Source organism: Haemorhous mexicanus, chromosome 33 (assembly GCF_027477595.1).
Source record: "Haemorhous mexicanus isolate bHaeMex1 chromosome 33, bHaeMex1.pri, whole genome shotgun sequence".
Taxonomy (NCBI): Eukaryota; Metazoa; Chordata; class Aves; order Passeriformes; family Fringillidae; genus Haemorhous; species Haemorhous mexicanus.
In genome coordinates, this window is record NC_082373.1 from 1758754 (window position 1) to 1775309 (window position 16556).

Below are 16556 nucleotides of genomic sequence, written 5' to 3' on the forward strand. Positions count from 1 at the left end.
ACTGGGATGGCACTGGGAACACTGGGGGCACTGGGATGGCACTGGGATGGCACTGGGAGCACTGGGATGGCCCCGGGATGGCACTGGGGGCACTGGGATGGCACTGGGAACACTGGGAGCACTGGGATGGCCCCGGGATGGCACTGGGATGGTACTGGGATGGCACTGGGAGCACTGGGATGGCACTGGGAGCACTGGGATGGCACTGGGAGCACTGGGATGGCACTGGGGGCACTGGGAGCACTGGGATGGCACTGGGATGGCCCTGGGATGGCACTGGGATGGCACTGGGATGGTACTGGGGACACTGAGATGGCACTGGGGGCACTGGGATAGCACTGGGATGGCACTGGGGGCACTGGGATGGCACTGGGAGCACTGGGATGGCAATGGGGACACTGAGATGGCACTGGGAGCACTGGGATGGCCCTGGGACGGCACTGGGGGCACTGGGAGCACTGGGATGGCCCCGGGACGGCACTGGGATGGCACTGGGGGCACTGGGAGCACTGGGATGGCACTGGGGGCACTGGGAGCACTGGGATGGCCCTGGGACGGCACTGGGGGCACTTGGGAGCACTGGGATGGCCCCGGGACGGCACTGGGATGGCACTGGGGGCACTGGGAGCACTGGGATGGCACTGGGGGCACTGGGAGCACTGGGATGGCACTGGGATGGCCCTGGGATGGCACTGGGATGGTACTGGGGACACTGAGATGGCACTGGGGGCACTGGATAGCACTGGGATGGCACTGGGATGGTACTGGGGACACTTGGAGCACTGGGATGGCCCGGGATGGCACTGGGAGCACTGGGATGGCACTGGGGACACTGAGATGGCACTGCAGGCACTGGGATGGCACTGTGATGGCACTGGGAGCACTGGGAGCACTGGGATGGCCCCGGGATGGCACTGGGATGGTACTGGGATGGCACCGGGATGGCACTGGGATGGCACTGGGAGCACTGGGGGCACTGGGATGGCCCTGGGATGGCACTGGGATGGCACTGGGGACACTGGGATGGCACTGGGATGGCCCCGGGATGGCACTGTGATGGCACTGGGGGCACCGGGATGGCACCGGGATGGCACTGGGATGGTACTGGGATGGTACTGGGAGCACTGGGATGGCACTGGGGGCACTGGGATGGCACCGGGATGGCACTGGGGGCACTGGGAGCACTGGGATGGCACTGGGGGCACTGGGAGCACTGGGATGGCACTGGGAGCACTTGGAGCACTGGGATGGCCCCGGGATGGCACTGGGAGCACTGGGATGGCACTGGGGACACTGAGATGGCACTGCGGGCACTGGGATGGCCCTGGGATGGCACTGGGATGGCACTGGGAGCACTGGGGGCACTGGGATGGCCCCGGGACGGCACTGGCATGGCACTGGGAGCACTGGGATGGCACTGGGATGGCACTGGGATGGCACTGGCATGGCCCCGGGATGGCCCTGGGATGGCCCCGGGATGGCACTGGGATGGCACTGGGATGGCCCCGGGATGGCACTGGGGGCACTGGGATGGCACTGGGATGGCCCTGGGAGCACTGGGATGGCCCCGGGACGGCACTGGGGACACTGGGGGCACTGGGAGCACTGGCATGGCCCCGGTGCCCCGGGCGCTGCCGGGGCCGCTGCCCGCGGGGGTCACGGCGGCACCGGCGGGGCCGGCGCTGGAGTCCCGGTGCTGACGCCCGGTCCCGCCGGTCGGGTGCCGGTGCCGGTGCCGGTGCTGGTGCAGGCCCCGGGAGCGGTCCCGTGCCCGTGCCGGTCTCTGCGGTGCCGCGGGGTGGTCCGGGTGCAGAATCGGGGTCCCGGTACGGAACCACGGCGCTCCCGGTGCCGGTTTCTCCCGGTGCCGTTCCGGGGTCCCGGTGTCGCTGAGGCCGACCCGGTGCCGGTCCGTGCCGGTGCCGAGCGGGGGTCCCGGCGCAGTGTTCGGGTCCCGGTGCAGTTTCGGGGTCCCGGTGCGGTGTCGGGGGGCTCCCCGGTGCCGGTCTCTGCCGGTGCGGTATCTGGGTCCCGGTGCCGGTCTCTCCGCTGCGGCGGTTCCCGGTGCGGTACCGGGGTTCCGGTGCGGTATCGGGGGGCTCCGGGGTGCAGCATCGGGGTCCCGGAGCGCTGCCGGGGGGGCTCCCGGTGCCCGTGCCGGTCTCTCCGGTGCGCGGGGCGGGGCCGGGGCGGGGCCGTTCCCGTCGGGCGGGGCCGTTCTTGCCGCTCGCCCCGACCGCGGCCCCGGCCCCGGTACCGGCCCCGCCCGCCGGGCCCAGCCCCGCCAGCACCGGCACCGCCGGGACCCCCCCGGCAGCGGGGACCCCCCCGGGACCCCCCCGGCATCACCGGCATCCCCGGGCGCGGGGCCCGGAGCCCCTCCAGGTACCGGCACCGGCTCGGGGGGGGGAGGATGCGCCGGGATGGGGGGGAGGGGGCAGGGCCGGGGATGCGCCGGGATGGGGAGGGGGCGGCGGGGGCCGGGGGGGGGCTCAGGGCCCCCCCTGCATGGCCGGGACCCCCCCCCCCCAGGCCCGGGGGGGGCCGCGCCCTCCCCTCCCCCCCTCGGCCGCGGGGGGGCTGGGGGGGGTTGGGGGGGGGGGGGAGGGGACGCGCGCGGCCTCCCGCACGCGCGGTGACCCCCCCCCCCAACCTTGCACGCGCGCGTGCACGCGGGCGACCCCCCCACATCCCCCCCCCCTCCCCCCCCATCCCCCCCCCGGCCGTGCCCGCGCTCGTGACCCCTTACACGCGCGCGCGCGCGCAAACGGCGGCAGGTGCGTGTGCGCGCGCCCCTCACGAGAGCGCGCCCCCCCCCTTTGCACGCCCGTGGCCCCCCCCCCTCCGCCCCCCCCCGCCCCCGTCACGCCACGTCCCCCGCACCCCCCCCCCCCCCCCCCCATGTCGCGACAGGGCGCCGTGTCCCGACATGACGCGCCGGCGGGGGCGCTGTTTCGCCCTCCTCCCACACTGCGCTGTCGCGACATGGGCCCGGCGCTGTCGCCTGTCGCAAGTGACGCCCTTCCCCCGCTCTGTCCCAACCCCCCCCCAGGGTCGCGCCCCCCGCTCCTGCCTCAGTTTCCCCGGGGGTGGGGAGGGGGGGGAGGCCCCAATCCCTTACCGGGATGACGTCACCGTGTGACGTGATGTCACCGCGGGGGGACACGCGCGACACCTGGAGGGGCGGGTCGCGTCCCCCTCCCCCGCGGGTCCCTCGGGGTGACGCTCGGCCCCTCCCCCGCCCCCCCCCGCCACTCAACCCCCCCCCCCCCCAATTTCAGTGATGACATCATCGCCGGCCGCGCTGTTGCCATGGCGACTGTCCCCCCCCCCCCCCCCGGTGACCCCTCGTGCCTCAGTTTACCCCGAGCCGCTCGCGCGTGCCCGGGGGTGACCTGGCGAGGAGGGGGCGAGTGTGCGGGGGGCAGGAGGCACGCACGTGTGCAAAGGGGTCACACGCGTGTTTGGGGGGTCCCGTGGGCACTGGGGGGGCGGTGACACACGTGTGGGGGTCAGCCCCCTGTTCCGGGGGTGCCCGGACCCGCTGAACGCTCGCCCCCAATGCCGGGGGTGCACCGCTGACCGCTCGCCCCCTGGGTTGGGGTGTCCGGCCCCGCTGACCGCTCGCCCCCTGTCCTGGGGGTGCCCCGCTGACCGCTCGCCCCCCGGGTTTGGGGTGTCCGGCCCCGCTGACCCCTCACCCCCGGTTTGGGGTGTCCGAGGTGCCCGATCCCCACTGACCGCTCGCCCCCCGGGTTTGGGGGTGCCCCGCTGACCGCTCGCCCCCGGTTTGGGGTGTCCGGCCCCGCTGACCACTCGCCCCCGGGTTTGGGGTGTCCGAGGTGCCCGATCCCCGCTGACCGCTCGCCCCCCAGTTTGGGGTGCCCCGCTGACCGCTCGCCCCCCGGGTTTGGGGTGTCCGGCCCCGCTGACCGCTCGCCCCCGGGTTTGGGGGTGCCCCGCTGACCGCTCGCGCCCCGGTTTGGGGTGTCCGGCCCCGCTGACCGCTCGCCCCCGGGTTTGGGGTGTCCGAGGTGCCCGATCCCCGCTGACCGCTCGCCCCCCCGTTTGGGGTGCCCCGCTGACCGCTCGCCACGGTTTGGGGTGTCCGGCCCCGCTGACCGCTCGCCCCCGGGTTGGGGTGTCCGGCCCCGCTGACCACTCGGCCCCGGTTTGGGATGCCCCGGCCCCGCTGACCGCTCGCCCCCCAGTTTGGGGTGCCCCGCTGACCGCTCGCCCCCAGCCCCCCATGGCCTGCCTGCACGAGACCCGCACTCCGTCGCCGTCGCTGGCGCTGCCGTCGGACGGGACCCCCGAGCAGGAGCTGACCCCCACCCAGTGCGTCCTGCGCGATGTCCTGCCCGCCCCCAGCGCCCCCCCCGAGGCCTGGCCCCGCCGGGGCGGGACGCGGCCCCCCGAGCTCGGCCCCGAGGCCGCGGGGCCGCTGGCGGCCGATGCCGCCCACCTGCGCTGCCAGGCCGGGGGCGGCTTCCTGGAGGGGCTCTTCGGGTGCCTGAAGCCCGTGTGGACCATGATCGGCAAAGCCTACGCGGCCGAGCACAAACACCCCCCCGAGGGTGAGCTCCGGGGGCACGGGGGGCACGGGGGGCACGGGGAGGGCAGGGGGCACGGGGGGATGGGGAGCATGAGGGGCATGGGGAGGGCAGGGGGCACGGGGGGCACGGGGGGATGGGGAGCATGAGGGGCATGGGGAGGCCAGGGGGCACGGGGGGCACGGGGAGGGCATGGGGCACGGGGACATGGGGAGCATGAGGGGCATGGGGAGGGCAGGGGGCACGGGGAGGGCACGGGAAGGGCAGGGGGCACGGGGGGCATGGGGAGGGCAGGGGGCACGGGGGGCACGGGGAGGGCATGGGGAGGGCAGGGGGCACGGGGGGCATGGGGAGGGCAGGGGGCACGGGGGGCACGGGGAGGGCAGGGGGCACAGGGGGCATGGGGAGGGCATGGGGCATGGGGAGGGCATGGGGAGGGCAGGGGGCACGGGGGGCACGGGGAGGGCAGGGGGCACAGGGGGCATGGGGAGGGCAGTGGGAGGGCAGGGGGCACGGGGGGCACGGGGGAAAGGGGTAAAGAATGGGGGGAAGGGGTAAAGGAGCTTCAAAGCAGGGTCCAAGGGGGTAAAGGGGTGGGGGGTGTGAGGAGAAAAGGGGGGTGAGGGGGAAAAAGGAGGGGTGAGGGTGTGTGGGTGCCAGGGCTGGGGGTACACGGGGGGTACCGTGGGGATGGCGGTGCTGGGGGTGCTCCGGGAGTCCCTGGGTGCCCTCGGATGTGGGTGCCATGGCGGGGGTCCCGGGGGGCTGTGCGTGCCATGGTGGGGGTGCCATGGCGGGGGTCCCGGGGGGCTGTGCATGCCATGGTGGGGGTCCCGGGGGGCTGTGGGTGCCATGGTGTGGGTGCCATGGTGGGGGTCCCGGGGGGCTGTGGGTGCCATGGCGGGGGTCCCGGGGGGCTGTGGGTGCCATACTGGGGGTGCCAGGGGCTGTGGGTGCCATGGCAGGGGTCCCGGGTGGCTGTGGGTGCCATGGTGGGGGTCCCGGGGGGCTGTGGGTGCCATGGCGGGGGTCCCGGGGGGCTGTGGGTGCCATGGCGGGGGTCCCGAGGGGCTGTGGGTGCCATGGCGGGGGTCCCGGGTGGCTGTGGGTGCCATGGCGGGGGTCCCGGGGGGCTGTGGGTGCCATGGCGGGGGTCCCGAGGGGCTGTGGGTGCCATACTGGGGGTGCCAGGGGCTGTGGGTGCCATGGCGGGGGTCCCGGGGTGCTGTGGGTGCCATGGCGGGGGTCCCGGGGGGCTGTGGGTGCCATGGCGGGGGTGCCATGGCGGGGGTCCCGAGGGGCTGTGGGTGCCATAGCGGGGGTCCCGGGGGGCTGTGGGTGCCATGGTGGGGGTCCCGGGGGGCTGTGGGTGCCATGGCGGGGGTGCCATGGCGGGGGTCCCGGGTGGCTGTGGGTGCCATGGCGGGGGTCCCGGGGGGCTGTGGGTGCCATGGCGGGGGTCCCGGGTGGCTGTGGGTGCCATGGCGGGGGTCCCGAGGGGCTGTGGGTGCCATGGCAGGGGTCCCGGGGGGCTGTGCGTGCCATGGTGGGGGTGCCATGGCGGGGGTCCCGGGGGGCTGTGGGTGCCATGGCGGGGGTGCCATGGTGGGGGTCCCGAGGGGCTGTGGGTGCCATGGCGGGGGTGCCGGGGGGCTGTGCGTGCCATGGCGGGGGTCCCGGGGGGCTGTGGGTGCCATGGCGGGGGTCCCGGGGGGCTGTGGGTGCCATGGTGGGGGTGCCATGGCGGGGGTCCCGGGGGGCTGTGCGTGCCATGCCCGCCGGTGCCCGCAGACCCCTGGGAGGTGCCGTTCGAGGAGATCCTGGACCTGCAGTGGGTGGGCAGCGGGGCGCAGGGCGCCGTGTTCCTGGGCCGCTTCCACGGCGAGGAGGTGGCCGTGAAGAAGGTGCGGGACCTCAAGGAGACCGACATCAAACACCTGCGCAAGCTCAAGCACCCCAACATCATCACCTTCAAGTGAGCGGGGGCTGCCGGCACCGGGGCACGGGGACACTGAGGGCACGGGGACAGCACGGGCAGGGGGACAGCATGGGCATGGGGACAGCACAGGCAGGGGGACACTGTGGGCACGGGGACAGCACGGGCAGGGGGACAGCACGGGCAGGGGGACACTGTGGGCACGGGGACAGCACGGGCAGGGGGACACTGAGGGCACAGGACAGCACGGGCATGGGGACAGCATGGGCAGGGGGCCAGCACGGGCAGGGGGACAGCACGGGCAGGGGGACACTGAGGGCACGGGGACAGCATGGGCACGGGGACACTGAGGGCACGGGGACAGCATGGGCAGGGGGACAGCACGGGCAGGGGACACTGTGGGCACTATGACAGCATGGGCACGGGGACAGCACGGGCACGGGGACAGCACGGGCAGGGGGACACTGTGGGCACAGGGACAGCACGGGCAGGGGGACAGCACGGGCAGGGGACACTGTGGGCACTATGACAGCATGGGCACGGGGACAGCATGGGCACGGGGACAGCACGGGTGTGGGGACACTGCGGGCACGGGGACACTGCGGGCACGGGGACAGCACGGGCACAGGGACACTGCAGGCACTCTGACAGCATGGGCACGGGGACAGCATGGATGGGGGACACTGCAGAAATGGGGCACGGGCTTGGCATGGGGCATGGAGCATGCTGGAACATGGGCATGGCATGGGCATGGACACGGCATGGGCACAGCATGGACATGGCATGGACATGGAATGCATGTGGCATGGACATGGCATGGATATGGAATGGACATGGCATGGACAGCATGGGCACAGCATGGACATGGAATGCACATGGCATGGACATAGCATGGATATGGAATGGACATGGCATGGACAGCATGGGCACAGCATGGACATGGAATGCACATGGCATGGACATAGCATGGATATGGAATGGACATGGCATGGACAGCATGGGCACGGCATGGGCACAGCATGGACATGGCATGGACATGGCATGGACAGCATGGGCACGGCATGGATATGGAATGGACATGGCATGGACATGGCATGGACATGGCATGGACAGCATGGGCATGGCATGGATATGGAAAGGACATGGCATGGACAGCATGGGCACAGCATGGACAGCATGGGCATGGCATGGACACGGCATGGGCACGGCATGGACACGGCACGAGCATGGCATGGACAGCATGGACGTGGCATGGGCACAGCATGGGCGCAGCATGGACACAGCATGGGCACAGCATGGGCACAGCATGGGCACAGCATGGGCATGGAGTGGACACAGCATGGGCATGGCATGGGCACACCATGGGCATGGCACGAGCATGGCATGGACAGCATGGACGTGGCGTGGACACAGCATGGGCACAGCACGGGCACAGCAGGGGCATGGCACGAGCACGGCATGGACACGGCATGGACACGCTGCCCAGCATGGCCACAGAGGTCACGGCCACGCCGTGGGCACGGGGCCCCCCAGCACGGCACGGACCAAGGCGGGCAGGACACGGCGAGCACTGCGGGCCCCGACGGAGCGGTGGCCCCGGTGGCCCCGGTGGCCCCGGCGGGCGCTGAGGTGCCGCTGTGCCCGCAGGGGCGTGTGCACCCAGGCCCCCTGTTACTGCATCATCATGGAGTTCTGCGCCCAGGGCCAGCTCTACGAGGTGCTGCGCGCCGGCCGCAAGGTCACCCCCTCCCTGCTGGTCGACTGGTCCATGGGCATCGCCGGCGGCATGAACTACCTGCACCTGCACAAGATCATCCACCGGGACCTCAAATCGCCCAAGTGAGCCGGGGACGGGGCTCGGAGCAGCCCGGGGGCCGCCGGGCGCGGGGCTGTGCATGGGGTGGGTGCATGGCGTGGCAGGGGTGGGACGGTGCCCTGTCCTTGGGGGTGCCCTGTCCCTCCCGGTGGTGCCCTGTCCCTCCTGCTGCCCTGTCCCTCCTGGTGCTCTGTCCTCCTGGTGTTGTGTCCCTCCTGGTGCCCTGTCCTTGGTGGTGCCCTGTCCTCCTGGTGCCGTGTCCCTCCTGGTGCCCTGTCCTCCTGGTGCTGTGCCTGTGGTAGTGCGTGTCCCTGAGTTGTGTGACCCTGGCAGTGCCACTCCTGGTGGCTTCACTCCCGTGGCCGTGCCGTGCTCATGGTGGTGCCCGAGCTGTGCACGTGGTGGTGGCATCACCTCAAGCAGGGCCACGCTGGTGGCACTGCATGTCCATGGTGGGGCCATGTCCTTGGCGGTGTCCCATGGCAGGGCAATGTCCATGGTGGCATTGTCCCATCTTACTGGTGTCCCACGCCGGTGCTATGTCCGTGTTGGTGGTGTCCCGTTCTGTGTCCGTGTCACCGCTGTCCCCTGCCCGTGCTGGCTGTCCCCTGCCCTGTCCGTGTCACCGCTGTCCCCTGCCCGTGCTGGCTGTCCCCTGTCCATGTCACCACAGTCCCCTGTCCATGTCACTGCTGTCCCCTGTCCATGCCGGCTGTCCCCTGTCTATGTCACAGCTGTCCCATCCATGCTCACTGTCCCCTGTCCATACTGGCTGTCCCCTGCCCTGTCCATGTCACTGCTGTCCCCTGTCCATGTCACCACTGTCCCCTGTCCCTGCTGGCTGTCCCCTGTCCATGTCACCGCTGTCCCCTCCATGCTGGCTGTCCCCAGTCCATGCTGGCTGTCCCCTGTCCATGTCACCGCTGTCCCCTGTCCATGTCACCACTGTCCCCTGTCCCTGCTGGCTGTCCCCTGTCCATGTCACCGCTGTCCCCTCCATGCTGGCTGTCCCCAGTCCATGCTGGCTGTCCCCTGTCCATGTCACCGCTGTCCCCTGTCCATGTCACCACTGTCCCCTCCATGCTGGCCATCCCCACTCCCTGCTGGCTGTCCCCTGTCCATGCTGGCTGTTCCCTGACCATGTCACCGCTGTCCCCTCCATGCTGGCTGTCCCCTGTCCATGCTGGCTGTCCCCTGTCCATGTCACCACTGTCCCCTGTCCATGCTGGCCATCCCCATTCCCTGCTGGCTGTCCCCTGTCCATGCTGGCTGTCCCCTGACCATGTCACCGCTGTCCCCTCCATGCTGGCCATCCCCACTCCCTGCTGGCTGTCCCCTGTCCATGTCACCACTGTCCCCTCCATGCTGGCTGTCCCCTGCTGTCCCGCCCATGTCCCCGCTGTCCCCGCGGGTGCCGTGCCGTGACCCGGTGGTGCCCGCAGCAGTTGCATGCCCGCGGCGGTGCCGTGCCCGTGCCGGTGGCGTGTCATTGGCGTGGCGCTGAGCGCGTGTCCCCAGCATGCTCATCACCTACGACGACGTGGTGAAGATCTCGGACTTCGGCACCTCCAAGGAGCTCATCGACAAGAGCACCAAGATGTCCTTCGCCGGCACCGTGGCCTGGATGGCTCCCGAGGTCATCCGCAACGAGCCCGTCTCCGAGAAGGTGGACATCTGGTGAGGCCACGGGGACACCGGGGACACTGCCAGCTCTGCTGGCCCTGGGGACACAGCGGTGGCAGGCAGCAGGGACAGGAGACGTTGTGGGGGTCTCAAGGACACAGGGGGACCGGAGATGGGGACGCTGGGGATACTGGGAGTGACGTGGCAGGGCCAGGGGACGTTGGGGACCGCAGGAACGGGGGACAGTCGGGAGAGGTGAGGGGACAGCAGGAGGCCACCGTGGGTGACAGGGGCCGTGGTGCCCACAGGTCCTTCGGGGTGGTGCTGTGGGAGCTGCTGACGGGCGAGATCCCCTACAAGGACGTGGACTCGTCGGCCATCATCTGGGGCGTGGGCAGCAACAGCCTCCACCTGCCCGTCCCCTCCAGCTGCCCCGACGGCTTCAAGGTGCTGCTGCGCCAGTGCTGGTGAGTGCCCACGGGGACACCCCGAGGGACACCCTGGGGACGCTCTGTGGGCACCCGTGGCACGGGGGACCCCACCACAGACGGGGCCAGCACGTGGCGCCTGCCCCCGTGGGCAGAGCAAGGGGGGACCCCCGGTTGTAGCGGTGTCCCCCCTGTGTCCTGTGCACCTTTCTCTGCCCCTGGTCCCCAAACCCTTCAGGACCCCCCCCAGCACTCCCAGCCTCCCCCAGAACCCCCCTGAGACCTCCCAGAGCCCCCAGCCCCCCCCTCAGTGCCGTGTCCTTCCCCCAGGAACAGCAAACCCCGGAACCGGCCGTCCTTCCGCCAGATCCTGCTGCACCTCGACATCGCCTCGGCCGACGTCCTCTCCACCCCCCAGGAGACCTACTTCAAATCCCAGGTACCAACCCCAGCAGGCCAGGACCCCCTTCCCCGGGTACCGCAGGGCCCGCAGTGCCCGGCACCGCCGGAGCCCTGGATGCCCGCGGTGGCCGGAGCCCGGTGGTGGCCGGAGCCCGCGGTGGCCGGAGCCCGGAGTGGCCGGAGCCCGGTGGTGGCCGGAGCCCGGAATGGCCGGAGCCCGGGGTGGCCGGAGCCCGGGGTGGCTGGAGCCCGGTGGTGGCCGGAGCCCGGTGGTGGCCGGAGCCCGGAATGGCCGGAGCCCGGTGGTGGCCGGAGCCCGGTGGTGGCCGGAGCCCGCGGTGGCCGGAGCCCGGTGGTGGCCGGAGCCCGCGGTGGCCGGAGCCCGGAATGGCCGGAGCCCGGGGTGGCCGGAGCCCGGGGTGGCCGGAGCCCGGAATGGCCGGAGCCCGGGGTGGCCGGAGCCCGCGGTGGCCGGAGCCCGGCGTGGCCGAAGCCCGCGGTGGCCGGAGCCCGGAGTGGCCGGAGCCCGGAGTGGCCGGAGCCCGCGGTGGCCGGAGCCCGGAGTGGCCGGAGCCCGGAGTGGCCGGAGCCCGGGGTGGCCGGAGCCCGGGGTGGCCGGAGTCCGGAGTGGCCGGAGCCCGGGGTGGCCGGAGCCCGGTGATGGCCGGAGCCCGGTGATGGCCGGAGCCCGGTAGTGGCCGGAGCCCGGTGGTGGCCGGAGCCCGGTGGTGGCCGGAGCCCGGAATGGCCGGAGCCCGGAATGGCCGGAGCCCGGGGTGGCCGGAGCCCGGGGTGGCTGGAGCCCGGTGGTGGCCGGAGCCCGGTGGTGGCCGGAGCCCGGTGATGGCCGGAGCCCGCGGTGGCCGGAGCCCGCGGTGGCCGGAGCCCGGTGGTGGCCGGAGCCCGGTGATGGCCGGAGCCCGCGGTGGCCGGAGCCCGGAATGGCCGGAGCCCGGGGTGACCGGAGCCCGGGGTGGCCGGAGCCCGGTGGTGGCCGGAGTCCGGTGGTGGCCGGAGCCCGGGGGGTGGCCGGAGCCCGGTGGTGGCCGGAGCCCGGAGTGACCGGAGCCCGGAGTGACCGGAGCCCGGAATGGCCGGAGCCCGGGGTGGCTGGAGCCCGGTGGTGGCCGGAGACTGCGGTGGCCGGAGCCCTGGATGCCCAGGAAGGCCGGAGCCCGGGGTGGCCGGAGCCCCGTGATGGCCGGAGCCCGGGGTGGCCGGAGCCCGGAGTGACCGGAGCCTGCGGTGGCTGGAGACCGCGGTGGCCAGAGCCCGGTGGCAGCGGCGGCGCTGTCCCTGTGCCGCAGGCCGAGTGGCGGGAGGAGGTGAAGCTGCACTTCGAGAAGATCAAGTCGGAGGGGACGTGTCTGCACCGGCTGGAGGAGGAGCTGATCAACCGCCGGCGCGAGGAGCTGCGGTGGGGCCGTGCTGGGGGCACTGGGAGCACTGGGAAGGGACGGGGGATGGGGCACCAGGGAATGGTGGGGCACAGGGTGGGCTGTGGGTCGCTGTCCCTGCCGACCCATGAGATGGCTGTCCCTGTCCCCCGGCCGGTTCTGACGCCACGCGTGTCCCCAGGCACGCGCTGGACATCCGGGAGCACTACGAGCGGAAACTGGAGCGCGCCAACAACCTCTACATGGAGCTGAGCGCCCTCATGCTGCAGCTGGAGCTCAAGGAGAAGGAGCTGCTCAGGTGGGTGGGCAGCGCCCAGGGAACACCCTCAAACAGAACCGACCCCCCCAGAACACCGCCAAATAACACCCCCAAACAGAATCCCCCAAACAGCATCCCCCCAAATAACACCCCCAAACAGCACCCCCAAATAGCACCCCCAAACAGAACCGACCCCACCCAGAACACCGCCAAATAACACCCCCAAACAGCACCCCCCAAACAGCATCCCCCCAAATAACACCCCCAAACAGAACCGACCCCCCCCCAGAACACCGCCAAATAACACCCCCAAACAGAACCGACCCCCCCCAGAACACGGCCAAATAACACCCCCAAACAGCACCCCCCAAACAGCATCCCCCAAACAGCATCCCCCCAAATAACACCCCCCAAACAGCTCCCCCAAACAGCACCCCCCCAAAGAACACCCCCAAACAGAACCCCCCAAACAGAACCCCCCCAAACAGCTCCCCCAAACAGCATCCCCTCAAAGAACACCCCCAAACAGCATCCACCCAAATTAATACCCCCAAATAACATCCCCCAAATAACCCCCCCAAACAGAACCCTCCCAGACAGCTCCCCCAAACAGCACCCCCAAAAGAACACCCCCAAACAGAACCCCACCTCCAGAACACCCCCAAATAGCATCCCCCCAAATAAAACCCCCAAAAAGCACCCCCCAAACAGAACCCCCCAAACAGAACACCCCCCAAACAGAACCCCCCCAAACAGAACTCCCCCAAACAGCACCCCCAAACAGCATCCCCCCAAAGAACACCCCCAAAGAGCATCCCTCCAAATAAAACCCCCCAAACAGAACCCCCCAAACAGAACCCCCCCAAACAGCACCCCCAAATAACACCCCCAAACAGCACCCCCCCAAAGAGCACCCCCAAATAGCACCCCCCCCAAAGAGCACCCCCAAATAGCACCCCCCCCAAATAACACCCCCAAACAGCACCCCCAGCACCCTCTGTGCCCATCCCACGCTCACTCCCTGCCCATGCCCAGCCCTTTGTCCCCCCCATGGTTATCCCTGACCCCGTGCCCACTTCCCCCGGCCGTGGCCGCTCCCCCCCCGGGTCGTGGCCGCTCCCCGGGCCCCGCGTGCCCCGGGCAGGGGCGCGGGTGCCCACGCGTGGCCCGTGGCAGGCGGGAGCAGGCGCTGGAGAAGCGCTACCCCGGGCTCTTCAAGCCGCGGGTGCCGCGGGGGCTCCTGCACGGCAACGCCGTCGAGACCCTCATCAAGAAGCGCAACGTCCCCCAGAAGCTTTCGCCCCACGGCAAGCGGTGAGTGGGGGGTCTGGGGTCCCTCGGGGGGGCACCTTGGGGCGTTTGGGGCGGGGGGTGCCGGGGATTTGGGTTGGGGGAGCACGGACGTGTGGGTGCAGCCCGTGGGGGGGGTCTGGGGACCTGGGTGTGGGGTCGTTTAGGGGACTGGGAGGATGGAGTTCTTTGGGGTGGGGGTGTCTGGGCTCTTTGGGGAGGGGGTGATGCTCTGGGTGTGCAAATGTTGGGGGATCTTGATTTGGGGTCGTTTGGGGGACTGGGGGGTGTCTGGGTTCTTGAGGGGAGAAATGCTCCCCAGACCTCGGAGTGGGGTCTGGGGTCCTTTGGGGGAGTTCTGGGGCTGCGGACGCCGATGTCCCGGGGAGGGAGGGGAGCTCTTGGCGGCTGCGGATGTCCCAGGGGTCGCGGTGCCTGGACCCCCTGCCACAACCCCCGCCCGTGTCCCTCCCGTGCCCAGCCCCGACATCCTGAAGCCGGAGGTGCTGCTGCCCAAGCTGGACGCGGCCATGGCGCAGGTGGCCCTGCCGGGGTGTCCCAAGGGTCCCCCGTCCCCCGGGCGCAGCCGCCGGGCCAAGGGTCGCCACCGCAAGGCGGGGCCCCGGGGGGGCTGCGGGGAGCCGGGACCCGAGGCCGGAACCCCCCGGGGTCCCCCCGCCACCGCCGCCAGCCCCGACATCCTCGGGGGCACCCTGGAGGCCGCGGGTGCCCCCCCGGCCACGGTACCTGACGCGGGACCCGAGGGGGCCACGGGCACCCAAGGGTCCCCCCCGCCGCAGCCCCCCACTCCCGGGGAGCCCGAACGGGAGAGCGGGGCCGGCCGGGGGGGGAAAGGGGGGGCCGGGCAGCACCTGACCCCCGCGGCTCTGCTGTACCGGGCGGCCGTCACCCGCGGGCAGGTGAGACCCCAGACCCCTGCGTCCCTTTTGGGGGGGGTGGGGGGGACCCCAGGGCCGTGGGAGGGGGGATGGATTCCTCCTTGGGGAGGGAGGGGGTGTCAGCACTCCCGGGTCCCTCGCGGGGTGGGGGGCGGGTCAGGACCGAGGGTCCTTCCCGAGGGGCCTCAGGAGGACCCCAACACCCCCTCCCTGCTCCCCCAGAAACGGGGGGTCTCGTCGGAGGAGGAGGAGGGCGAGGTGGACAGCGAGGTGGAGCTGCCGCTGCGGCAGAGGTGGGTGCGACCCCCGCCCGGGGACACCGGGAGGGCTCCGGGCTGCTCGGAGCCCCCCACCCCGTCCTCACGGCGCGCCCCCCTCGCCCCCACCCAGGTGGCCCCCGGGGATGAGCAAGCGGCAGTCGCTGTCCACCTTCAGCTCGGAGAACTTCTCGGACGGCGACGGCGACGAGGGCCACACGAGCGAGCCGTCGCACAGTGCCACCCCCGACGTGGGCAGCACCAACACGGACGAGCGCCCCGATGATCGCTCCGAGGATCTGCTGTCCCAGGGCTCCGAGATCCCGCTGGACGCGGCCCCGCCCGAGGGGCCCGGCCGCCGGCACGGGGGGCTCAGCCCCACCAAGGTGAGACCCCCCCCACCACCACCCAAGGGCACCCCCGGGGAGGGTCACCGTGGGGTGGGGGTCCCCCGAGCCCCCCAATGGGGGTGGCAAAGGGAAGGGGTCCCTTTCCCCCAGGAATGGACCCCATGGGGTGGGGTCCCAAAGGGAAGGGGTCCCTTTCCCCCAGACATGGTGCCCATGGGGTGGGGGTCCCAAAGGGAAGGGGTCCCTCTCCCCCAGGAATGGACCCATGGGGTGGGGGGTCCCTGAGCCCCCAGATGGGGTCGGCAAAGGGAATGGTGCCCATGGGGTGGGGGTCCCAAAGGGCACGGGTCCCTCTCCCCCAGGAAAGGTCCCCATGGGGTGGGGGTGGCAAAGGGCAGGGGTCCCTCTCCCCAGGAATGGACCCATGGGGTGGGGGTGGCAAAGGGAAGGGGGATCCCAAAGCCCCCAGGAATGGACCCCATGGGGTGGGGGTGGCAAAGGGCAGGGGTCCCTCTCCCCCAGGAAAGGTCTCCATGGGGTGGGGGTCCCAAAGGGCAGGGGTCCCTCTCCCCCAGGAATGGACCCCTGGGGTGGGGGTCCCAAAGGGCAGGGGTCCCTCTCCCCCAGGAAAGGTCCCCATGGGGTGGGGGTCCCAAAGGGCAGGGGTCCCTCTCCCCCAGGCATGGTGCCCATGGGGTGGGGGTCCCAAAGGGCAGGGGTCCCTCTCCCCCAGGCATGGTGCCCATGGGGTGGGGGTCCCAAGGGGCAGGGGTCCCTCTCCCCCAGGCATGGTGCCCATGGGGTGGGGGTCCCAAAGGGCAGGGGTCCCTCTCCCCCAGGAATGGACCCCTGGGGTGGGGGTCTCCCAAAGGGAAGGGGGTCCCTCTCCCCCAGGCATGGTGCCCATGGGGTGGGGGTCCCAAAGGGCAGAGGTCCCTCTCCCCCAGGAAAGGTCCCCATGGGGTGGGGGTCCCAAAGGGCAGGGGTCCCTCTCCCCCAGGCATGGTGCCCATGGGGTGGGGGTCCCAAAGGGAAGGGGTCCCTCTCCCCCAGGAATGGACCCCTGGGGTGGGGGTCCCAAAGGGCAGGGGTCCCTCTCCCCCAGCACGAGGGATGTCCCAGCCCCGTTTGTGTCCCCAGGTCTCCGAGGACTCGGACTGTGACAGTGCAGAGCTGGATCACTCAGGCAGCGGCGAGGGGCCCCCCCGGCCCACAGCCCCCCCGGGCCTGTGACCTGCGTGCCCCCCGAGCCCCCTGCCCTGCACTCCCTCACTTGTACAGCCCCAAATATTTATATAAATATCTATCGCTCTCTACTGCGGCTGCTGCCTCGGGGGGACGGGGGG

General features: G+C 71.5%; 1 protein-coding gene across 3 annotated transcripts; it reads left to right on the plus strand.

Moving 5' to 3' along the window:
• Positions 1-4233: 4233 nt before the first annotated feature.
• On the plus strand, positions 4234-16524 carry MAP3K12 (mitogen-activated protein kinase kinase kinase 12). 3 transcript variants are annotated; one of them, XM_059871959.1, is made up of 13 exons: positions 4234-4577; positions 6345-6528; positions 8137-8328; positions 9824-9982; positions 10237-10395; positions 10687-10795; positions 12066-12175; positions 12337-12453; positions 13591-13728; positions 14186-14624; positions 14826-14896; positions 14994-15246; positions 16351-16524. In XM_059871959.1, exons 1-13 carry the CDS (start codon positions 4250-4252, stop codon positions 16441-16443), a joined length of 2352 nt encoding a protein of 783 aa, XP_059727942.1. In that variant the 5' UTR covers positions 4234-4249; the 3' UTR covers positions 16444-16524. The 3 variants fall into 3 exon arrangements, with proteins under 3 accessions (XP_059727942.1, XP_059727941.1, XP_059727943.1); XM_059871958.1 differs by lacking the exons at positions 4234-4577; positions 6345-6528 and having other exon boundaries at positions 7059-8328; XM_059871960.1 differs by lacking the exons at positions 4234-4577; positions 6345-6528; positions 14826-14896; positions 14994-15246; positions 16351-16524 and having other exon boundaries at positions 7059-8328; positions 9748-9982; positions 14186-14581.
• Positions 16525-16556: the final 32 nt, after the last annotated feature.

Bases quoted from the DNA above. Each gene is read 5' to 3' on its own strand.
- MAP3K12 (XM_059871958.1), top strand. From the start codon at position 7,142: ATGGGCACGGGGACAGCATGGATGGGGGACACTGCAGAAATGGGGCAC. The intron at 10,796-12,065 runs GTACCAACCCCA...CCTGTGCCGCAG, and splicing joins AGACCTACTTCAAATCCCAG to GCCGAGTGGCGGGAGGAGGT. The intron at 12,176-12,336 runs GTGGGGCCGTGC...GCGTGTCCCCAG, and splicing joins CGCCGGCGCGAGGAGCTGCG to GCACGCGCTGGACATCCGGG.